Source organism: Pogona vitticeps, chromosome 3 (assembly GCF_051106095.1).
Source record: "Pogona vitticeps strain Pit_001003342236 chromosome 3, PviZW2.1, whole genome shotgun sequence".
In the NCBI taxonomy this organism is placed as follows: Eukaryota; Metazoa; Chordata; class Lepidosauria; order Squamata; family Agamidae; genus Pogona; species Pogona vitticeps.
The window spans coordinates 242418216-242443639 of NC_135785.1; the positions used below are offsets into that span (position 1 = coordinate 242418216).

The following is a 25424-nucleotide window of genomic DNA, read 5'->3' on the forward strand; positions in this document are numbered from 1 at the left end:
TAGCTTCAAGGGATGATGTAAAACAAGGAAGTAACGTTTGCTTTAATGTGTGATCTTACCTCCCCCCCCCAAATGTTGCTTCAGTCTGTTTAGAAGACATGCTTAAAGCTTGCACTATCAGTTAATTTCTCAGAGTTGTTGCTAGCTTTAATTTATATTAGACGTAAGTTAGAATAAAGTGGATCTGCCAAACCTTGTATTAGGCCATAGAATATGAAAATTTGAGGTCTGGATTGTTCACTGATACCTAACATATTTCCACTGAAAATCTAAGGTAACAATAGCATAAATAGATTAGTTAGATTCAAAATCTACTTAATTGGGTCAGTATTTTTACAACATTCAGTACTTTCATTTGGCATAAAATATCTATGCTGTGTTTTCTAACAAGCTTAATTAAAAAAAATAATTTTTCTGTTTCTTGTTTCTTGTTAGGCCCCGCACTTTATGTGTACAACAATGCAGTTTTTACCCCAGAGGACTGGGATGGCATTCAGGAGATAGCAAGAAGCAGAAAGAAAGATGATCCTCTCAAAGTTGGAAGATTTGGAATTGGTTTTAATTCGGTTTATCATATTACAGGTATTTATAGCAGTGATCTTTTTAAATAATGAACTATTAACATTTTGTTTCCATGACTTAATACAGTATTTGAGCATGCTCTTGAAGTTTGCTATGAAGTTTTAAAAAACAGTTTGTTGTTTTGAGTATCAGCTGCTTAACAGAAAAAAGTTATCTATCAGCTGTAATTTCCTCGTAGAATATAAGGTTATGCACAGTTTGATTCCCAGCATGTTTGAAAGGGAATGTAGATTCTGTGGTTTTGAATCTTCCCCACAGTTTTTGTGGGTTCTTCTTTATCGTTTGATTTAGTATGTTTGGTTTATTGTGTAGATAGCATTTAGAAGCTTTTAAAAATCTTTCTTGTTGCAGACTTCTACTATAAGCATGCTATTCTAATGGTCAACATATTTTGCCTTTTATTTTATAGATGTCCCTAGTATATTCAGTGGTGACCAAATTGGAATGCTGGACCCTCATCAGACCTTGTTTGGACCTCGTGAATCTGGTCAGTGTTGGAATCTAAAAGATGACATCAAAGAAATTAATGAGTTGACAGACCAATTTGCACCTTTTATTGGTGTGTTTGGAAGCACCAAGGAAACATTCAAAAATGGACACTTCCCGGGTACATTCTTCCGTTTCCCTCTTCGCCAGCAGCCTTCCCAGCTGAGCAGTAATGTGTATAACAAGGAAAAAGTTTTGGAATTGTTTGACTCATTTAGAGCAGATGCAGACACAGTTCTTCTGTTCCTTAAAAGTGTGCAGGATGTCTCCCTGCATGTAAGGGAAGCTGATGGAACTGAACGACTAATTTTTAGAGTGACTGCGAGTGAAAACAAAGCTTTGAAGCATGAAAGACCCAATTCTATCAAGATTCTGGGAAGTGCAATAAGCCAGTATTGTAAAGGCATTCCAAGTAATAGCATAACATGTGTGACATACCACATAAACATTGTTTTAGAAGATGAGAGTATTAAAGATGCACAGAAGACATCATGGTTGGTGTGCAATAGTGTTGGAGGAAGAGGAATATGTAGTGAGCTCGACTGTTTGGCTGATGACTTGAAGTATATCCCAACTATTGGTATAGCTATGTCTTTATCAAGCAATGGAGAAGAAAAGGGGGCCGTGGCACAGTTTTCAGGAAGAGCATTTTGTTTTCTTCCTTTACCTCCTGGTGAGGAAAGCAAGACAGGGCTCCCAGTCCATGTTAGTGGGTTCTTTGGCCTTACAGATAACAGGAGAAGTATCAAATGGCGTGAACTTGATCAGTGGCGAGATCCAGCAGCCTTGTGGAATGAGCTCCTTGTTGCCAATATGGTCCCCAAAGCCTATGCAGCCCTCATATTGGAAGCAATTAAACGAATGGAAACAGAAGAGAATTCAGATTTTCCTCTGTCAGCTGAGAGAATTTATAGATTATGGCCGGAAAAGAGCAAAATAAAAGTTCACTGGCAGTCAATTATTGAACCTCTTTTGAAGGAGTTGTTCCAGAACCAAGTTATTTACTCCTTCAGTGATACCTGGATAAAGGTGGAAGAAGCATATTTCTCGGAAATGGATGATAGCTTGGAATACACTCAGGCAGTGCTGAACTACCTCCAGGACTCAGGGAAAAAGATTGCTAAAGTACCAGACAATATTGCTGATGCAGTTGACCTTATTGTTTCTAGTACAAAACCTGTGAAAAAAGTGACTCCTGCTACAGTGCGGCAAGTGTTAAGAAAATGTGGGCATAAGGGACGTTCTGATGAAAAGCTTCATATCTTAGACTTTGTGCTTAGCGATGGAAACTATAATGAGCTTATTGGACTGGAGCTTTTACCATTACAAAATGGGAATTTTGCATCATTCTCTTCATCTGCATCAGATCAGGATGCAATTTATATAACTTCAGAAAATTACCCCAGGTAGAATATTTTATATTGGATTTGTTGGTTATTTGATGCTAACCTATATATCTTAATTTTATATAAGATTTACTCTTATATAGTGGTGCCTCGCAAGATGAAAGTACAGTGGGGTCTCGACTTACGAACTTAATCCGTATTGGAAGGCAGTTCTCAGATCGAAAAGTTCTTAAGTCGAATCTGCATTTCCCATAGGAATGCATTGAAAACTATTTAATCCGTATCTGCTCTTTTCGTCCATAGAAACTAATGGGAAGCTGCTATTCCGCCTTCTGCCACTAGAGGGGGATTTTTTTTTCTTTTTTCCTTTTAACCTAAGATGACTTAGCTTTAAAAAAAAGGAAAAAAAAGAGTTCGTAACTCGAATCTAAGTTCGTAAGTCGAGTCCATATATTCCTATGAGAGCGGTTCGTAAGTCGAAACGTTTGTATGTCGAGCCGTTCGTAAGTCGAGACCCCACTGTAATTCATTCAGTGCCGTCTTGTGAAATTTTCGTCTTGCGAAAAGCGGCTTCCCATAGGAATGCATTGCAATGCATTCCTGTGGGAAGCCTCGCAAGATGAATGAATTATTTTCGTCTCGCGAGGCATCAATCTTTCGGGGAAAAATGTCTTGCGAAGCACGGCCATAGAAGAAGTTGTCTTGCGAGTCACCGACATGATCACAAAATGCTTTCGTCTGGCGGGTTTTTTGTCCGGCGAGGCGTTTGTCTTGCGAGGCACTACTGTATAAGAGTACTACACAGGTGTACGCACCGTATTCATGTTTCCTCTGCTCCTGAAATGGTTTCTCTTTGTAGACTGGTAAGAGCTTAGGAGGGGAAGTTTTAACTTGCAACGTTTAATTCTCTTCTTCTCAGGATTGCATGGGGCAGAATTGTAGAGCTTTTGGAAAACATAACTGCATTGTCTTTTTATGGCTCTCTGTGTTTGTGTTGCCTTTTATTAAATTACTTCCAATTTACAGGATTATAATCGTAATAATAAGAATAATCTTAGAACTGCAGAACAGGAAGGGACCCTATCAAGGAGGCACAAAGTGGAATTGAACTCTCAACCTCTGGCTCTGCAGCCAGTTACCTAAACCACTGAGCTATCCAGCAGTTTCTATAAATTAATTGTGTACCAAAGGTCCTATAATTAACAGATCTACAACCTTCAGCTTTCCACAAGATTATTATCTTCTCTTGTTATGGCCAAAGTACGAAAACGTCTAGTGAGAGTTCAGACTTAATTTGATCTAGAATCTACTTATTTGTCTTCAGTGATGCACAGTATCCTTAAAACTCCTCCAGAACATTTTAAATAAATTGGTCTTTTCCTATTGGCTTGCCTTCTGGCCAAACAAAAATTATAGCTTTTGATACAAAGCAATGGAGAAAGTTCTTTGCCTGAGATCAAATTTGATACCTACACAATACGTTTGCATTCTCCATCTTAAGCCATTATTTCACCTCAGACCCTGACACTGCTGAATCTCTCAGGATGATTTTTAGGCTTTCCTGTTTCTTTCCTCACTTTCATATTTGTGCAGTGCTGAGCCTGAAAAAGGTCCTGCTGCACTCAAAACCCTACCTATTTTCAATATTTTAGTGGTCCAATAAAAGTATTCTCCTTCATTGTTTCTGGCTTTTGTGAAAGGACTATATTCTGCCCCCCTCTTTACCACTGTCTTTGTCACAACAACTATTGTTGTGATGGTTGTTGTGTGTTTTTCAGGCTCTTTGGCAATGTTCTGAAGGTTGTTGAACACGGCCAAAGAGCCCCCAAAACCCACAACAACCATCAGATCCCGGCCGTGAAAGCCTTCGAGAATACATTAAACTACTTCCCACCCCATTGTTAGAGCTGTTCATGGAACTTGCAACCGACACACCACAAATAAAGGCATGAGAAGCAAAATCTTTTATATATATATATATAAAAATAAAATGACACATTAGGGCTGGGGGATCCACAGAAGCTCCACCCCCCTCCCATGGATGCAGATAAATGCAGAAGTATCAAACAGTATACATTATGCCTCCGGCTCCCTCTAGTGGCCAGGTCTCATAAATACACTCTGTGAGTTTTTATTTACAGTACGTAGTATTTTCAATCAGCAGATACTGATCCCGCAAATAGGGGATCCTACTTGTATCCACGCATGTTACTGCCATTTAGTAGGCATCACACTAACATGGTGAAAGAGTGGGACTCAACCAGATTGCCATGTGCTACATTTTAAATATTAAATAACATTGAGAAAGCATCCCTGAATTTCAGGTTTATTGTAATTTCTATCCAATCTTTATGCCATTTGAAAAGCATCCGATTAATACAGTCCTGCATACAAAATACTCAGATTATAGACATTCATGTACTGTATTAAAGGTATTTTGTGATTGGGTTGGGTTATGTCACTGTGCATAATATGAGGACTCTATTTTCAGGTACAATATGATTTTTGATGTATTAGTTTAGCCTTTGCTGAAACTTTTAATTAGGAGTAGAGGTAGATGTGAGCAAGAAGGGGAACATATCTTTTTTTACTCATAATTCTGTAGAAGAATATGCAGCATTGTTACATTTTAAATGTTTGTGCCTTTGAAAAGTAATACAGATTATTTAGATTATTGATATTCTGTTTTTAATGACTTACTAGGTCCATGTTTCCAGGTCTTGAAGGAAGACTACTTGCTGATGACTTGAAGCCTCACGTCCTGGCTGCTTTGAAAGAAGCTGCCAAAAGCAGAGGTAAAAATATTTATATATTCTGTTATAATGAAAGGACAGGACAGTAAACTGCAGTATGTAAAAATGATATAAACCAAGGGATAATGACTAGAATAATTTAAGAAGAATTCACTGGCTGCAGTTCTGTAGGCAAAGCAGCCTAATTGTGAATGGTAATGACATCATCAGCTATAGATGTTGTTCTTCAATTTTTTTAAAGCTTCCTATCCCCCAACTCAATTTCCGAGACTCCCTAGGGATCCCTTTCAACCTGAAGAAGTCTGTGGGAGCCTCAGGACTGCTGTCAGTCCCACTGCCAGGATCAGGAGTGGTAGTGGTGATTTTTTTGGATATTAAAAGCTTCCTGCTTCTGTCCTGAAGCTCCCAAAGGCTTCCCCAGTTTGAAAGAGATCTCTAAGGAGACTTGTAACCTTTTTTGGGAGGTCTTGACTGGAAGAATTGAATTGAATTGAATTAAAAAGTAACATCAGTGGCAGATGATATCATCCAATTTATGACCACGGAGTTGTGCAACAGGACTTCAGTCTTTTATTTATATATTTATGAGACTGTTGTATTTTGACAATAGTTTGTCAGGTTTTCTCTAAAGATATTTAAATTAATATACTAGCATGTTATTTAATAATTTAATACACTAGTTATGTTCTTCTTTGTAGAAAACTGCATGTTTTGTTTCGCCCAAAAGTGTTACGAATAATATTGATGTGTTTTCTGCCACATTCATTGACAACACAATCTTCCCATCATAATCTAATGGATCTTGAATATGTACTGAATGCAGGATAGATGGACTGAAGTGAAAATCATGTGACACACAAAGAGAAGGGGTTGGTTTTCAATTGTTGATTCCGTTTTTTATTTTTGGTATTTCCTTAATAAAAGTACTTTCTATTTGTGATGGTACTCCTGATAAAGCAGCCTGGTTCACAAAAAAGAGAAAACTTGTTGAGGTATTCCCCTGAGAATAAATAAGGAATGGTGTCTCAACAGTTGGGTCTAAGATTTCTGCGCTCCCTTATCAGGGAATGGGGGGAAATACATAAATGATGGATAGAAACAGTGACCAGAATCTTACTGATGTTCATGTATGGTTTGTGTATTTTACCAAAACTAATTGACATGGACTCCCTGGAAAAGACCCTGATGTTAGGAAAGTGTGAGGGCAAGAGGAGAAGGGGACGACAGAGGATGAGATGGTTGGACAGTGTCTGCGAAGCAACCAACATGAATTTGACACAACTCCGGGAGGCAGTGGGAGACAGGAGGGCCTGGCGTGCTCTGGTCCATGGGGTCACGAAGAGTCGGACACGACTAAACGACTAAACAACAACAACAATTGACATGGAACTAAGGTGTATTTGGTTGTATGCCTAGTCATGTACTCAGTTGCACAACCAAGGTGTGCCTGTATACCTTGTTAGTTAGTGACAATTAACTTCAAAAAGTTACTTCAACATTCTACCTTGAAGTTGCTAGTCTTGGGCAGAGTGTGTGAGGAATTGACTGTGGCTAAAAAAGTAAACATCCTCTAATTACACAGCAGGTAAAAATTCAACCTTACAGATTGAGCTGCAGTCTCCCTCAGTATATCCCCCATATTTGTTAATTTACCTCAACTGACACTGTCTCAATGCATTCACTCAGAGACTCTGATAATGAGAAATAATAAAAAAAAATTGTTACAGTTCTTCCTAGGTAAAAAGCAAACATATTGTGTAAACAAATTTTAACTTGCTACATCACTCAGCTTAACTGGTTAACTAGCTTCATTACTGACTAACTGATTGGTTACATAGCCGACAGAACACATCACTCTTAACTGCCCACTTCTGACAGACTCCATAGCTAACTGACAGACCCCTGAATGAAAAAAAGGCAGGAAAAAGAATCTGAGATAAAGAGGGAATAATTGGGTGTTACTGAGGTGACTGATATCTACCCCAGTCCAGAAGGGTCCCTCCCAGCCAAAATCTCTCAAAGGTATCATATGTAGGTTGCAGTATATCCAACAATTAGTACATGAATCTATCCTGCATGGGAGAAACCATCTTTAATCTCTGAAGGTTAAAGGAGATGCTGGTGTATTTTCTTTCAGTTATTTGTAGCTGACAGAGCAAAAAAAGAAAGGGAGAAGAAAACAATGCACAGATAATGCATCCTTCTTTAAATCTTCACGAGGAAACATTGTTTCTTCTCATATCATCTAATGGTATTAATTTCCAGCAGACACTACTAAGAATATAAGGTACAGGCTTGAAATATAGTAGCTTCCATGTCAGTCCATTTAATACTCTGGCTTTTTGTTCTATATGTATCCTTACTAAAAGAATCCAAAGCAGCTAACAAGAGTTTAAATAATATATAAAAGAATAATATAATCATCAAATGACTATGAGAAAAAAGAATAGCAATCAATATTGTTCCTATAGGAAAGAATGGAAAAATCTCTGCAATTACAAAGAGCCCTGCCAAACATCAGAGACACCTGATGAGACCATTATGTGCTATCATTTTGATAAATAATAGTGGTAGCTTCCATCCTCCTTTAAAATGCATTTCATTGTATTTTAGCCCAGCAGCTTCTCTGGGGATTTTCAGGTAGGACAATTGACTGGGTAATTAATTTCTGAATTGAAGCCTGCCATTTGTGTGTGTTTAATTGCTGGATGGTTTGTTTGTTGGTCATGGTTATTGCCCTTGTCCAAACATGTTTTGTCAGGTGTAATTTACATCTACTAATACTACTCAAAGCATATTTGAAAAGTAATTGACATTGCTCACTTATGTCAGGTTACCTAAAGTTCAAAATTTTCACTATTAAAATATGTGAATCATGCTATTTTATATAAACCTAATTTTGCTATAAGTAAAATATAAATTGGTTTGAATTAGGTACTTAAGTGTAGTTCTTGAAGTATAAAAAGAAAATGCTCAAGGCAGCTAAGAACAAATTAGCCAGTAAAACTATTAAGAAATAACTAAATTAAACTGTTGAAACCATCACAGTAATAATGTAAACTTCAGAAACCAAACTTAGATTTAAGCAACAGCCCTGACTTGCCAAGCAGCTTTGTCATCCAGCGATGGCAGTGGGCAGGGATGATGTGGTGGCTGCTGTTTTGAGGCTGCCAACTGTCTCCTGCCCAGGATGTAACATGGTGACATAGAGAATTCTGGAATAGCAACCCCCAGTCAATCAGGTGGAATGGGGACAGGGTTATCTTTCCCCAAGTGGCCTGGATTGGTAGATTCAAATCTGGGCCACTTCTGGGGAAAGTAAAAGAGGATGTTGGTTTTGTAGTGGCCTTTTTGCTTCAGAACTCCTGCCCTTTGTTTATTTGGTGTTTTAGGAAGTAAATAAAAGGGTTGTGTTTGTTCTGTCACAGCTTTGTTAGAGGCAGTTGGAACTATGTAGACAGATCAGATTGGATGAGAGTAGCATCAGGCAGGTGCTGGATCATGCCTAGTGGATTTTCTTTACGGGGATAGGGTAGAGGGACATTATGGGCGTCAGCTCGGGAGACTCTAGGGGTGCTGGAAGGAGCCACACATGCAGACACCTACGGTATATAATTACCCCTAGTTTCTACCTTGAATATACAGTTAATAGATACGTCGGCTGTTAATCCACCCTACATGTTAACACCAATACTATTGGTATTAATTATCAATAAAGCCATGGCCTGTTTTTACTTCTAACATTTGTGTGCTTGTGTGGTTGTTTCATACCAGTCTGGGATCACTGCCTACCAGCTTGGACAGTCCAAGTATTAGTAGCTTAAAAACATCATTGGATGCATGAGCAGGAGTTGAAAAGTCCCAATAAGACAAAAAAACAGAACCAAACCAAAGGTAGTTATTTTGGCAATAAATGGAATTTCCAAGTCCATATTAGTGTAATGTATTTTAGGCCAATGGAAACGGTGTCTTTAGTTATAATTTTTAAAATTAAGATCATATTAATTTTCCAAATCTATTAATAAAGACATTTTAGGCATCATTAAGAAAGGTAATGAAAAGGCAAGCCATTTCCATCTTCTCGAGAATGTATGCTACTGTAATATTTTGAAAGGAGTAAAGTAGTTACTGAATCATGATAATACACCAGATGAATACGGGTGTTCCTTCAAATCTCTTAAGTAGTTGAAACTATATAAAGTGTAGTAAAACCTAGGAGCATCTTTTTCATAGCTTCTTGGTGTGACAGATTTTACAGAGACATTTAAAAAACCTCCCATGGCAGAGTTGTAAATAGTGTGAAAATCAGATTTTCAGCCCATGTGTCATTTCCCCACGTATCAAGGCAAGAAAACCAATGGTCAAGAGAACATGTCAAGAAGAAAAGGGAGTAGACAAAATATGCCTTGAAAAGGGGAATCACTACCACTATTAAAGATTGAAGCCAACATCTTATTGTTAATTTCAATTAGGGAGCAAAGCACTGAATAATTTGATGAAAAACAAACCAATGCTTAAATAAACCCTACTGAGTCTCTGCTTGTTCTATAACCAAGATTAGCCATAAGATACTTAGCGGAAATAAGTCTCTCATAAAAACGTATTTCTGTGTGCTCAAATGTCCGTTTAGGTTTCATAAGGAGTATCAATTGTTATGCAGTTTTGTAGTTATGTATTGAGTTGAAACATCTCTTGGAGAGAGGAGATGTTAGTGTGTGTTAATTTGCATGAGTGGAATGATAGTTGCATGCTGGAAATGAAAATAAGCATAAATTATATATCTGTAGATTTAATCAGTAAAACCATGAGAAAAAAAGGTCCCGCTGATCTTGCAGGAGAAAATTATGCATATTTAAGGAAAAATATAACTTTATAAACAGACTAATACTCATGAAGAATTTAGTGTAGGGTAGGTTTAAGAGAGATGGAGATGTCTTGCAGCCCAGAGCACCCTCGAAAACTGTATTACTGAATTTCAATAGCATGTTGTGTTGCTACGTGAGAAATATCTTTAAAGATCAATAACAAAAAGACTGTTCTTCACAGGTATTATTTTATTATAAGAGAATGCATGCAATGGCACAGATTACCCTGGGTCAATACAGTTCAGAAACCAAAGGCAAAATGGACACGATTGATATTTATAAGACACTTACTAAGTTACAAATTTTTACTTCTGCTTTATAATGAGCTTTTCAAATTGTCATGAGCACCTTCTTAAGTTTGTCTTTCCATTCCAGCCAATTCTGTACACAGTCATGAACATGCCTGTTTGTCATACATCATGCTCCTGTAACTATTTATGCAGTCTCATTATTGTCTTTTTACTGGCAGAGGTTACAAAGGTCAGGCATATACAATGATAATTCATGCATTGTATGCACTCTATCTTTTAGGCCTAAGCAAATAAGTTCAATTCAATACATATTTGTTGATTAAATTCTGTTTCTAAGCTACAGTGGGGTATGACAGGTTGTCATAGTACAGCTGCCAACAACCAGTAGATAACCTGTGGGAGTTCTGGAGTGGGAGACAGAGTTGGGCCTTGGAAGTGCCCACATGTGCTCTAGTCAGTGAAAACGTACATGCTATAATAGCTCAGCTAATCTTTAAGGTGCTATAGGAATCTTCGATATTTACATTGTAGTCATATACACAAGTGGTTTTATCAGTAAGGTCACTTACTTAGAGGAAACCACCTCATGTGAATGTGTGTAGTGTTATACCGTATATTCTTAAGTTAGAAGTAAATTTCAGTGGGAATGCTGACTCTTGAGTAAACATACATAGAATTGTAATGTGGAAATATCTAAATACTGCTCTTGCCACCACTGCTGAAAATGATCCACAGTGATTGGGCTTCTTATTCCCCTCCGCAAGATGATTGAGATAACTGAGTAGAATATCAAATTTGTTTTGTGGGAGAACTCTTAGACAACTCTATTTTTCTTCTCTCTGTGATTTGTTACTATGCAAAAATCTTTATAATTGTTTTCCAGTTTTTACGAGCGTTTACTTTTTATTTCAGGAAGGCCATGCACCCAGTTGCAGCTTCTGAACCCTGAACGATTTGCACGCCTCATCAAAGAAATTATGAACACTTTATGGCCTAGTAGAGAAATAACGGTAGAGTGGTTTCCATTTTCGAAAGATAAAAATCACCCACCTGTTTCATGGCTTAAAATGGTATGGAAGAACCTCTATATACATTTCTCTGAAGATTTGTCCATGTTCTATGACATGCCGCTTATCCCAAGGACATTACTAGATGAAGACAAAGAAGTAGTGGAACTCATTAGACTAAGGACTCCATCACCAATTATTCTAGATGATGGATCTGAGACACAGCTTCCAGAATTTTTAGCTGACATCATTGAGCAACTTGGTGGCATTGTGATAACTGTAATGGACCCTTCTATACAACATCCACTTTTAAAAAAATATATGCATCCCCCTTTGCCTAGTGTAGTTTTGCAAATTATGGAAAAACTTTCTGTACAAAAATTGACAAATCAGGTTGCATCATTTCCCACATCATACAAAGATGCACTTAGGAGCTTCCTTGCCAGTTTAACTGATATTACTGAAAAAGAAAGGAGAGTTATTAATGAACTAATAATATTTAGGAGAACTGAACAATTACTTGATGAAGATAGTGCTTTTATTTCACTGAAAGGTTGCAAAGTGCTACATCACACTGCGAAAATTCCACCTGATATAAAACTCTCTGTTTCACTTGTCAATGGCAGTGATGAAGCTACAATCCGGTTAGTAAAAATACTGAAAGCAGAACAGCTAAAGAGCACAGACTGCATTAAGTTTATTTTAAAGGATATTCAAAATGACTTTTATTCTATTGATGAATCAACAAAAATTATGCTGTGGATTCTGGAAAATCTGACTTTCCTCAAAAATGAAAATGCAGAAGTGCTGGACTGGCTCACTCCTCTAAAATTCATTCAGATTTCAGAAGGAAAAATGGTATCAGCCAGTGAGCTTTTTGATTCTGAAGTGGAGGTGTTACAGAATCTATTTTATGGTGAGGAAGAACACTTCTTTCCCCCTACTACTTATAAAATCTCTTCTGATATCCTACATTCTTTGAGATTAATAGGTCTAAAAAATGAGAGCAGCTTGGAAGAGAGAGACATCTTGTGTGTAGCACATAAAATCGAGAATTTGATGGAGTCTGCAGGTACAAATCATGATGCCCTTAAAAAAAAAGCCAGAACATTGTTAATGATTTTGAACAAGAATTGTTCACTTCTGCATTCTCCTGAAGCAAAAACAACACTGAAAAAAATTAAATGGATTCCGGCTTGTAAGGAAAGACCTCCAAATTATCCAAGGTCATTAACCTGGAAAGGTGATCATTGTAATCTTTGTTCACCACCAGAAATGTGTGATTTATCTCAAGCGACATTAGTTGGGTCCTCTGTTCCCCTTGTGGAAAGTGTCCAGCCAAGTGTTGAAAAAGCACTTGGGATCTCAGTTAAACCTAGCATAAAATCAGTGTTAAAACATTTCAAAGTAGTTGTAGACTGGCACAGTTCCAAAAAATTTAGTGATGAAGATTACTATCAGTTCCAGCAAATATTGCTTGAGATCTATGGTTTTATGCATGATCACTTAGATGAAGGAAAAGACTCTTTTAAAGGCTTGAAATTTCCCTGGGTCTGGACTGGTAAAACCTTTTGCTCACTTTCTCAAGCAGTGATAAAATCAGCACATGATCTAGATCTCCAGCCATATCTGCATAATGTGCCCAAAACAATGGCTAGATTCCATCAGTTGTTTAAGTGTTGTGGTTCAATTGAGCAGTTGACCCCAGACCATGTTTCCATGGTGATTCAGAAAATATACCTCAAAAGTGAACAATCTCTTAGTGAAGAAGAGAGTAAGCAAAATCTGCATATTATGTTGAATATTATAAGATGGCTCTACAGCTGTCAGATCCCAGCCAGCTTAAATACCCCTGTTCCTATATACTGTAGCAAGAAACCTTACAAACTTACAATGAAACCAATTCATGAGTGCTGTTACTGTGACATAAAAGTTGATGACTTAAATGATTTGCTTGAAGATGCTGTGGAGCCAATAATTTTAGTTCATGAAGATATACCTATGAAAACAGCAGAGTGGCTGAATGTACCATGTCTCAGCACTAGGTTGATCAATCCAGAAAATATGGGATTTGAGCAGTCAGGTCAGAGAGAACCGCTCACAGTACGAATTAAAAACATTTTGGAAGAATATCCTTCTGTATCTGATATCTTCAAAGAGTTGCTTCAAAATGCTGATGATGCTAATGCAACAGAGTGTAATTTTTTGATCGACATGAGGAGAAATAATGACATCAGAGAAAATCTTCTGGATCCAGGAATGGCAGCTTCTCATGGACCAGCACTGTGGTCCTTTAATAACTCTGAATTTTCTGATTCTGACTTCCTAAATATAACTCGATTAGGTGAATCTCTAAAAAGGGCAGAAGTTGATAAAGTTGGAAAATTTGGTTTAGGATTTAATTCTGTGTACCACATTACTGATATTCCCATCATTATCAGCAGAGAATTCATGATCATGTTTGATCCAAACATCAACCATCTCAGTAAACATATAAGAGATAAATCTAATCCTGGGATAAAGATTAATTGGAGTAAACAACAGAAAAGACTTAGAAAATTTCCTAATCAGTTCAAGCCATTCATAGATGTGTTTGGTTGTCAACTTCCATTGACTGTGGAGGCACCTTACAGTTATAACGGGACACTTTTTAGACTCTCTTTTAGAACACAACAGGAGGCTAAAGTGAGTGAAGTAAGTACTACTTCTTATAATACTGCAGACATCTATTCTCTTGTGGATGAATTTAGCATTTGTGGGCATAGGCTGATCATCTTTACACAATGTGTAAACTCCATGGTTTTGAAATATTTAAAAGCTGAGGAGACCAATCCTGGTGCAGCACAAGACACAGTGACTATTAAAAAAAATATTTGTTTGTCCAAAGCTGTAACTACCCCTGTTACAAGTGTACTAAAGGAAGCTGCTAAACTTATGAAAACCTGCAATGGCAGCACAAAAAAGCTTCCTACTGAGTCACCGAAGTCCTCGTGTATATTGCAGATAATAGTAGAAGAATTTCACCATGTATTCAGAAGGATAGCTGACTTGCATTCTCCCGTTTTTCGAGGGCCAGAAGATGACACAGTTTCTTTCTTTGAGATGGCTAAATCTGGACAGACAAAAAGGCCTGCTGATGAACTGCCACAAAAAACTGTAGATTGTACAACATGGCTTATATGTTCTTGTATGGATACAGGGGAGGCCTTAAAGTTTTCATTGCAGGAAAGCGGACGTAGGCTGGGACTTGTTCCATGTGGTTCAGTAGGGGTTATGTTGTCTGAAATACAGGATCATAAATGGACAGTGAAACCCAATTGTAGCAGCTTGGGAGAAGTATTTTGCTATTTACCTCTTCGAATCAAAACAGGTCTGCCTGTTCACATCAACGGCTCTTTTGCGGTTACATCAAATCGAAAAGAAATATGGAAAACTGACACAAAAGGAAGGTGGAACACAATATTCATGCGACATGTTATAGTGAAAGCCTATTTGGAAGCTCTTGTGGTTTTACGCAACATGGCAGTTTGTGGCGAGCTAGAGAATTACAGTTACTGTGCAGTGTGGCCTGATCCTGACTTAGTGCATGATGATTTTTCAGTGATATGTCAAGGATTTTATGAGGAAATAGCTCACATGAAAGGCAAAGAAGCAATCAGAGTGTTTTCTGATGGTTTGTCTTGGGTGTCTATGAAGAATGTGAGATTCCTAGATGATTCACTGTTGAAACGTCCAGACATAGGATCTGCAGCCTTTAAGATTTTTCTCAAATACCTTAAAAAAACTGGCTCAAGGAATCTCTGTGCTGTAGATCTTCCTTCTTGGGTCAAAACAGGCTTTGAAGAAGCAGGATGTAAGCAGATATTAATGGAGAATACTTTTTCAGAGAGACAGTTCTTTTCTGAAGTGTTTTTCCCAAATATTCAAGAAATTGAGGCAGAACTCCGTGATCCTTTAATGTACTATGTTCTAAGTGAAAAGGTTAATGAGTTCTCAGAAATTCTTAGTGCTACACCATGTATTCCTTGTTCTTTGACTGATCATCCTCTGGTGGAACCTTCTAGACTGATCCATCCTGAAGGTCGAGTTGCAAGGTTGTATGATAAAGAAGATGGAAGATTTCCCCATGGCACCAGTCAAGATTACCTTAATCCAGTTATTTTGGTCAAGTTAGTTCAGTTAGGCATGGCGAAAGATGATATTTTATGGGAAGACTTGATTGAACGTTCTGAATCGGTAGAAGTTATCAATAGGACTGATCATGCTTCAGCTTGTCTCAGAAGCAGTATACTGTTAAGTCTCATAGATGAGAAACTTAAATGCAGAGATACCAAATCTAAAGAATTTGCTGCAAAATTTCAAACCATACCTTTCCTTCCATTTCTTACAAAACCAGCAGGCTTCTCTTTGCGTTGGAAGGGCTCTGATTTCGAACCAGAAACTATGTTTTCAGCGATGGACCTTTTCACCACTGATTATCAAGATATAGTTTGTCTGTTAAAACCAATTCTTAATGAAAATTCTCATTCCTTTAAAGGTTGTGGGAACATTTCCCTAGCAGTCAAAGAATTTTTAGGCTTGCTTAAGAAACCCACCATCAATATGGTAATAAACCAACTGAAAGAAGTTGCAAAGTTATTTGATGGAATTACTTTGTATCAGGAAAACATCACAAATGCTTGCTATAAATATCTCCACGAAGCCCTGCTACAAAATGGAGCAACAAAAGTAGTCATCATAGAGGAGCTGAAAAACTGCAGTTTCATTCTAGTTGAAAATGGCTATGTTGACCCTACAAAGGTGTCTTTTCATTTGAACTTTGAGGCTGCACCTTATCTCCATCAATTGCCTAATAAATATAGGAATAGTTTTCGTGAACTGTTTGAAAATGTAGGTGTGTGTCATGCTTTTACAGTGGAAGATTTTGCTCTTGTCCTTCAGTTAATCAATGAGGAAAGAGGGACTAAACAACTCACTGAAGAAAATTTTCAGCTATGTAGGAGAATCATCAGTGAAGGAATATGGGGTCTCATTAGAGAAAAGAAGCAAGACCTTTGCAAAAAAAAGTATGGTGAAATTTTGTTACCAGATACTCATCTTGCCCTTCTGCCTGCTAATTCTCTGTGTTACAATGACTGTCCTTGGATAAAAGTGAAAGACACAACTGTAAAATATTGTCATCCTGACATCCCAAGAGAAGTGGCAGTAAAGCTTGGGGCTATACCCAAGCGACATAAGGCCTTAGAACGGTATGCCTCAAACATCTGTTTTACTAGTCTTGGGACTGAGTTTGGGCAGAAAGAAAAATTAACAAGCAGAATTAAAAGTATTCTTAATGCATATCCTTCTGAGAAAGAAATGCTGAAAGAGCTCCTTCAGAATGCAGATGATGCAAAGGCTACAGAAGTCTGCTTTGTGTTTGACCCTCGGCAGCATCCAGTTGATAGAATATTTGATGAAAAATGGGCACCACTTCAAGGCCCCGCTCTGTGTGTCTTTAATAATCAGCCGTTTACAGAAGATGACATTAGAGGAATTCAGAACCTTGGAAAAGGCACTAAAGAAGGCAATCCATGTAAAACTGGACAGTATGGTATAGGATTCAATTCTGTGTATCATATAACTGACTGTCCTTCTTTCATTTCTGGTAATGATATATTGTGTATCTTTGATCCTCATGCAAGATATGCACCAGGTGCAACATCAATTAGTCCTGGACGCATGTTTAGAGACCTGGATGCTGATTTCAGAACACAGTTCTCCGATGTGTTGAATCTTTATTTAGGTGATCACTTCAAACTAGAAAATTGCACTATGTTCAGGTTTCCACTTCGAAATGGAGAAATGGCAAAAGTTTCAGAAATCTCCTCAGTGCCTTCTTCTGATAGAATGGTGCAAAATCTTTTAGATAAGCTTCGTACAGATGGAGCAGAACTCTTGATGTTTCTCAACCACATGGAAAAAATTTCTATTTGTGAAATTGAGAAATCAACAGGAGCACTTAATGTGTTATATTCTGTAACTGGCAAAATAACTGATGGAGATAGGCTTAAACGAAAGCAGTTCCATGCTTCTGTAATTGACAGTGTAACCAAGAAGAAACAGCTGAGTGAGATACCTGTACAGCAAATCACTTACACTATGGATACAGAAGACTCTGAAGGTAATCTTACTACCTGGCTCATTTGCAACAGGTCAGGCTTTTCAGTTATTGAAAAAGTATCTAAGAGTGTTGTGTCAGCCCACAAGAATGAAGATATTACACTTTTCCCCCGAGGAGGAGTTGCTGCATGTATTACTCATAACTACAAAAAACCCCACAGAGCATTTTGTTTCCTACCTTTGTCTCTAGAAACTGGGTTACCATTTCATGTGAATGGACACTTTGCCCTGGACTCTGCCAGACGAAATTTGTGGCGTGATGATAATGGGGTTGGAGTGCGAAGTGACTGGAATAACAGTTTAATGACAGCATTGATAGCACCAGCTTATGTTGAACTTCTGATTCAGTTGAAAAAACGTTACTTTCAAGGGACTGATCCAACAGTGTCAGTACTACAAAACACATCTATGCATACTGTGAAAGACACGTTGAAAAGGTTTCTGTCATTCTTCCCAGTTAACAGACTTGATCTACAACCTGATTGGTATTGCTTAGTGAAAGCAGTTTACAGTTGCATTCATGAGGAATCAAAACGTCTCCTACCTGTTGTGCGAGCTCCAAGTGCTGATGGATCCGATTTGCATTCTGCAGTTATCATTACTTGGGTCAATATGTCTACCTCAAGCAAAACTAGGCCATTTTTTGACAATCTTTTACAAGATGAGCTGCAGCACCTAAAAAATGTAGAGTACAACATAACAACACGGAAAACAGTGGCAGAAAATGTGTATAGACTCAAACATCTCCTTTTAGAAATTGGATTTAGCCTGATCTATAGCTGTGATGAAACTGCAAATCTTTATCACTGTCTTGTGGATGCTGACATTCCTGTGAGCTACGTGACTCCTGCTGATGTGCGATCATTTTTGATGACATTTTCCTCTCCAGATTCTAATTGTCACATTGGAAAACTGCCTTGTCGGCTCCAGCAGACAAATTTAAAACTCTTTCACAGTCTAAAACTTCTTGTTGATTATTGTTTTAAAGATGCAGAAGAAAATGAAATCCAGATTGAAGGCTTACCTCTGCTCATTACACTTGACAGTGTTCTACAAGTTTTTGATTCCAAGCGTCCAAAGTTCTTAACAACCTATCATGAACTTATTCCATCTCGTAAAGATCTGTTTATGAACACACTTTACTTGAAATACAGCAATATTTTACTTAAATGCAATGTAGCAAAAGTATTTGACATCACCAGTTTTGCTGATTTGTTGTCATCTGTATTGCCAAGAGAATATAAAACAAGAGGATGTATGAGATGGAAGGAAAATTTTGCAAGTGAATCCTGGCTTAAGAACACATGGAATTTTATTAGTGAATCTGTACATGCCAAGGATGAGCAGGAAGATGCAAAACCAACGTTTGATGATGTTGTTGAAACTTTGAAGGATTGGGCTTTGCTTCCTGGTACAAAATTTACTGTCTCCTCTAATCAGTTGGTTGTACCAGATTGTGATGTCTTGCTTCCTCTCAGTCTTATGCATATAGCTCTCTTCCCAAATTCACAGACTGATAAAGTTTTCCATGCTTTAATGAAAACTGGTTGCATCCAACTTGCATTGAACAAAATTTGCTCCAAGGACAATGCTTTAGTGCCCTTATTGTCTGGGCATACAGCAAATATAGATAATCCTCCAAGTATTTTGAGAGCTATACATTACATGGTTCAAACGTCAACATTCAAAACAGAAAGGTTAGCTGAGAATGACTTTGAAGCTCTCTTGATGTACTTCAATTGCAACTTAAGTCACTTAACATCTCAGGATGACATTAAAATTTTGAGGTCCCTTCCATGCTATAAATCTATCAGTGGACGATATATAAGCATTATGAAATCTGGAGCATGTTATGTGCTTACAAGAAATATTCCATCAGTTGAAGTGGATAAGTGGACACAATCAACCTCCACTGCTTTTCTTGAAGAGAAGATCCATTTAAAAGACTTGTACACTTTGCTTGGCTGCGTTCCTGTAGATGACCTTGAAGTTTATTTGAAGCACCTTTTGCCAAAGATCGAAAGTCTGTCATATGATGCAAAACTAGAACATCTCATTTACTTGAAGAACAGGCTGTCTAGCATTGAAGAATCATCAGAAATAAAGGAACAACTGTTTGAGAAGTTAGAGAGCTTTCTTATCATTCATGATGCATGTAATAGACTGAAACCTGCAAAGCATTTTTATGATAGGACTATAAGAGTCTTCGAAGTTATGCTTCCTGAAAAACTTTTTATCCCCCAAGACTTCTTTAAAAAGCTAGAGCAGCTCACAAAACCAAAAAATCGTGCTGCATTCCTTACATCATGGGTAGCATTCCTCCGAAACATGGGATTGAAACACATCATTTCCCAGCAGCAGCTATTGCAGTTTGCCAAAGAAATCAGTATGAGAGCTAACACTGAAAGCTGGACTAAGGATACACTACAGAATACAGTGGATGTCCTTCTTCACCATATATTTCAAGAAAGAACTGACTTATTCTCTGGAAATTTCCTTAAAGAATTATCTTCAATTGCATTCTTGTGTCCTGAACGTGCTCCTGCAGAAATTGTAAGATTCCATCCACAGTACCAAGAGGTTAATGGAACACTCCCACTTATAAAATTCAGTGGTGCCCAAGTAAACCCCAAATTCAAACAGACTGATGTTTTGCAGCTTCTGTGGACTTCATGTCCTATCCTTCCAGAGAAAGCAACACCTTTAAGCATCAAAGAACAAGAAGGAAGCAGCCTTGGTCCCCAGGAACAACTTGAGCAGGTTTTGACTATGCTTAATGTCAATTTGGATCCTCCTCTGGACAAAGTTATAAATAATTGCAGAAACATTTGTAATATAACAACTTTGGATGAGGATATGGTAAAGACAAGGGCCAAGGTCCTGAGGAGCATCTATGAATTTCTCAGCACAGAGAAGAGGGAATTCAGATTTCAGCTTCGAGGAGTTGCTTTTGTGATGGTTGAAGAAGGCTGGAAGCTCTTGAAACCTGAGGAAGTAGTAATAAATCTTGAGTACGAATCTGACTTCAAACCCTACTTGTACAAACTTCCATTAGAACTTGGTACCTTTCATCAGTTATTTAAGCACCTGGGCACCGAAGATGTCATTTCAACAAAGCAGTATGTTGAGGTTCTGAGTCGTATATTCAAGAACTCTGAAGGGAAACAACTTGATCCTAACGAAATGCGTACTGTTAAACGAGTTGTTTCTGGTCTGTTTAAAAGTCTTCAAAATGATTCTGTTAAGGTGAGAAATGACCTTGAGAGTATGCGAGATCTAGCTCTTTATCTTCCAAGTCAAGATGGTAGACTGGTAAAATCAAGCATCTTAGTTTTTGATGATGCACCACATTACAAAAGTAGAATACAAGGAAACATAGGTGTACAAATGCTGGTTGATCTCAGCCAGTGTTACTTAGGAAAAGACCACGGTTTTCATACTAAGTTGATAATGCTGTTTCCTCAGAAACTACGACCTCGTCTCCTCAGCAGCATTCTTGAGGAGCAGTTGGATGAAGAGTCACCCAAAATTTGTCAATTCGGAGCACTTTGTTCTCTTCAGGGGAGACTCCAATTACTGCTGTCTTCTGAACAATTTATCACAGGACTAATTCGAATAATGAAACATGAAAATGACAATGCATTTTTAGCCAATGAAGAAAAAGCCATAAAACTTTGCAAGACCTTGAGAGAAGGCTTGAAAGTTTCTTGTTTTGAAAAGTTGCAGACAACACTGAGAGTTAAGGGGTTTGCACCAATTCCTCATAGTAAAAGTGAAACATTTGCCTTTTTAAAGAGGTATGGAAATGCAGTAATACTGCTGTATATACAGCACTCTGATAGCAAAGATATAAATTTCCTTCTAGCATTAGCAATGACCCTGAAATCTGCAACAGATAATCTTATTTCTGATACTTCTTATCTAATAGCCATGTTGGGATGCAATGACATTTATAGAATTAGTGAGAAGCTTGACAGTTTAGGTGTGAAGTATGACTCTTCAGAGCCCTCAAAACTTGAACTACCCATGCCTGGTACTCCTATACCAACTGAAATCCACTATACCCTTCTTATGGATCCAATGAATGTTTTCTATCCAGGTGAATATGTTGGTTATCTTGTTGATGCTGAAGGGGGTGATATCTACGGATCCTACCATCCAACCTATACATATGCTATCATTGTACAGGAAGTAGAAAGGGAAGAAGATGAAAATTCCAGTTTCTTAGGCAAGATTTATCAGATTGACATTGGATACAGTGAGTACAAGATAGTAAGCTCTCTTGATTTGTACAAATTCTCAAGACCTGATGAAAGTTCTCAGAGCAGGGACAGTGCCCCGTCTACTCCAACAAGCCCTACAGAGTTTCCAACACATGGACAGCGCACAATTCCTCCTCTTTTTCCTGGAAGAGAGAGTCACAAATCCTCCTCTTCTTCCTCCTCCTCCTCCTCTAAACATCATTCTCCTAAAAAAGTTAAAGCAAATTCTCTGCCAGAAATTTTAAGAGAAGTTACATCAGTTATAGAACAAGCTTGGAAGCTTCCAGAATCTGAAAGGAAAAAGATTATAAGAAGGTTGTATCTTAAGTGGCATCCAGACAAAAATTCTGAAAACCTTGATATAGCCAATGAAGTGTTCAAGCATTTACAGAATGAGATCAACAGGTTAGAAAAGCAGGCTTTTATGGACCAAAATGCAGATAGGGCATCGAGACGGACATTTTCATCTTCAGCTTCTCGCTTTCAATCAGATAAATTTTCATTTCAGAGATTTTATACTTCATGGAATCAGGAAGCAACAAGCCATAAATCTGAAAGACAACAATCTAAAGAAAAATGTTCATCTTCTACAGGTCCTTCATATTCTCAGCGATTTTTTGTGCCACCTACATTTAAATCTGTTGGAAATCCTGTTGAGGCACGTAGATGGTTGAGGCAAGCTAGAGCAAACTTTTCAGCTGCAAGAAACGACCTTCATAAAAATGCCAATGAATGGGTGTGCTTCAAATGTTACTTGTCTACCAAGTTAGCTTTGATTGCTGCTGATTATGCAGTAAGGGGTAAGTCAGATAAAGATGTAAAACCAACTGCACTAGCACAAAAAATAGAAGAATATAGTCAGCAGCTTGAAGGTCTTACAAATGATGTCCACACACTGGAAGCATATGGGGTGGATAGCTTAAAAACTCGCTATCCAGACCTTCTTCCTTTTCCACAGATTCCAAATGACAGGTTCACTTCTGAAGTTGCAATGAGAGTAATGGAATGTACAGCATGCATTATAATAAAACTTGAAAACTTCATACAGCAGAAGGTCTGAGGAAAGGTTAAGGGTAATGGTAAATTCACAGAAACATATATGGTATATCTGCAGCCAGAGTTTTTCCTCCAAGCTACTTTTTGGTGGCATGTTACTATTAATGAGTCTTGTAGTCCGTGATATGCCTTTTTTGACAGCAGGGGAAGCTATCCTCTTACAGAGATCACAGCAAGGCATGTGGTAAAAGTACACATTTGCTAGCAAGATCTGCATCCTAAATGTGATAGAATAAAATGTAATTTACTTGCCCGATTCCTGTAGTTTGGAGGTATGCATTTTTCTAGAAAGCAGCTTATAAATACAGTATGTATATGGCAGATGAAATGCTTTGGTGAACCAACTGCAAAGCAGTTTTAAGCAGAAAAGTGTTTGGCAGGTTATTTGTGTTGACACATTTGTTGGCCCATTGTTTTTTTCTCCTACCCCCTCCTGACTGGAGAAGAAGTCTTTTGGCGAAGAAGGTATGAGTGGGTGTGGGGAATGACAAATCGGAGAAAGGTTAAGATTACAGCTGTCCAGCACTTCCTCTTTGCAAGTCTTCTTGCTGTTTTGCAACAGTTCAGGTGACAAACCTGAGTTTATTAGTGAACATCTTGTTCAACTGGTAGGTGTGCAGGATTTGAAATTTAATTTACATTTGAGTTCTTAAAACTGAGCCTCATATAGCAAAGCAGAATATGTATTTAAAGATTGCAGGAAAACTGAGCTATGAAACAGTTATATGTATATGGTACAGTGATACAATTCGCAGGGCTGAACTGCACTTTATATAACCAAAGCATAGGACCGTGGTTGGTAAAATGTGTATGTGTGTATATATTCAATGTTATGTTTCCAAGAGGTATCATTTTTCAGTGTACTAATACAAGACTGGTATATTACTCTTTTCAAGTCCAATAGTAATCTGCAGAAAAATGACTCCTGAGTATTCCGCATATGTTTGTTTGTCATAGACCTTCATTTATTTCAGATTGGCTGCGGATTCTTACGGTAGATTGAATGTAGTCTTACATCAAAAGTTACATCAGAGGTTAATAAGGGACCTTTGATACAGCACAGTATTTTAATCTTAGCTGCTGAATTATTTCAACATGATCCATTTTCTTCACAATGTTTTGTGTTTTTGACACCTTTACGTCTTTTATTGGATGACAATTGCATATACATTACCTAGCAAAATATTTTTCCATACTGCACACCAAAACTTATATTTTCAGAAGTTGCCTTGCTTCAGCTTTTCGTTTTGCTTATATATCTATTTTTTGTGAGCCATCATTGGTTAAATGGTGCTGCAATGTTATGCTTTTTTATTTTGTCCCACACTGTGTCAAATGAGATGTCTGGTTTTTAGTTCATACCTTCTTTTATAAATTGTAATACTTTTGATAATAACATGTAAATTATTCAGTATTTGTAAAAACAAGATCATGAAAACTTGTATAATAACTCTACTATGGTTATTACTATGTTCCATTGTTACCTGTCGTATAATTATTTGCCTGATTAGTACACTGAAGTTGTAATGTAACTTAAAGAATGTAAAATGTCAAAGGGTGAGATGAACTTAGATTAGTACCAAAATCATTGCAATACAAATGGAAATGTTAATAAAAGCTCTTTGGGCAGTTAAGTGTAAATAATAAAGGGCTTTCAGTGTGAATAGTATCTCAACAGATTCTAGGCTTTGAAATCTGTATTACGATTGCAAAGCTACGTGATTATTCCTGCTGTTAAGTGCCATAAAATAATTTTAATAATAAACTCAAAAAGTATCCAGACTGATGTGTTAATCTCTAAATAAGTCTTCTTTCATTGGGTTTTTTCCAGTATAGATTGGGAGTGAGCTTTTCTCCATTAATTGGTTAAGTTGAAGACTCAGCTCTAGCCTCTTCGCAAGTTTTCTTCCTTGTTTTTCTTCTATTTTTTTCCTGGTAAACCATATAATCATTACCTTGACATTTTAGTTCCTTTCGGGAAAAGAATCAAACAGTACCACTCTAATAACTTTTTAATAGATGCAGCTTCAGAATGATAGCATTAGAATGAAACTGACTGTTTAAGTATATTCAGTATGCATTAAATACAACTGATATACAGTACATGTGATAAGGTGGGCTACAGTCCGCGGGAGTTCATATATAGTACATGTGTTAGTCTCTAACAGTGCCATAGGACTGTTGTTTGTACTGCAACAAGAAATATTATCTGTTTGGAAATTGATCCAAATATTCATAGTTTTCTTGCCTCCATTTTTAATCCTTATCCACTTAGATGGAAGTTTGCCACTGAATTTATACAGAACTAGTCCTACGAGGCATTTTATGATCAGCCAAAAAGTTGTAAGTAGAGATGTATACAAATACCCCTGCACAACTAGAGTTAATGAGGGTCTGGCCACAGGGGCCCCGCTCTTCCAATCACTCCAGAGTGGCTGGTGGGCTAGCCATTTTTTTTGTCCTAGCTAGTGTTATGGATTTCCTCACATTTTTTTTTAGCAATCTATGATGCTGAGAAGCAGAAATTACAAATTCAGGTTCTCAAAAGATTAATCTTGTTTGCCAGGGTGAGGACACTGGAATTCTAAGTAGGTTCAGGAAATACAGATGTGTGAATATAACTCCAGCCCTAATCCTAACCCTAGTTCAGACCC

General features: G+C 37.6%; 1 protein-coding gene across 7 annotated transcripts in view; it reads left to right on the forward strand.

Moving 5' to 3' along the window:
- The window catches only part of SACS (sacsin molecular chaperone), a 70926-nt gene extending 46374 nt beyond the window's left edge, over nucleotides 1–24552 (forward strand). For 3 of the 7 annotated variants that reach the window (XM_078390027.1, XM_078390028.1, XM_078390029.1), the window contains 5 exons: nucleotides 436–582; nucleotides 992–2474; nucleotides 5118–5209; nucleotides 7781–7807; nucleotides 11196–24552. In XM_078390027.1, coding sequence (XP_078246153.1) covers nucleotides 436–582; nucleotides 992–2474; nucleotides 5118–5209; nucleotides 7781–7807; nucleotides 11196–22774 — 13328 coding nt within the window. In that variant the 3' untranslated portion in view covers nucleotides 22775–24552. The remainder of the gene's footprint in view (nucleotides 1–435; nucleotides 583–991; nucleotides 2475–5117; nucleotides 5210–7780; nucleotides 7808–11195) is intronic. The other 4 variants (XM_078390030.1, XM_078390031.1, XM_020811075.3 and 1 more) reach the window with 3 other exon arrangements.
- The last annotated feature ends 872 nt before the right edge of the window (nucleotides 24553–25424 follow it).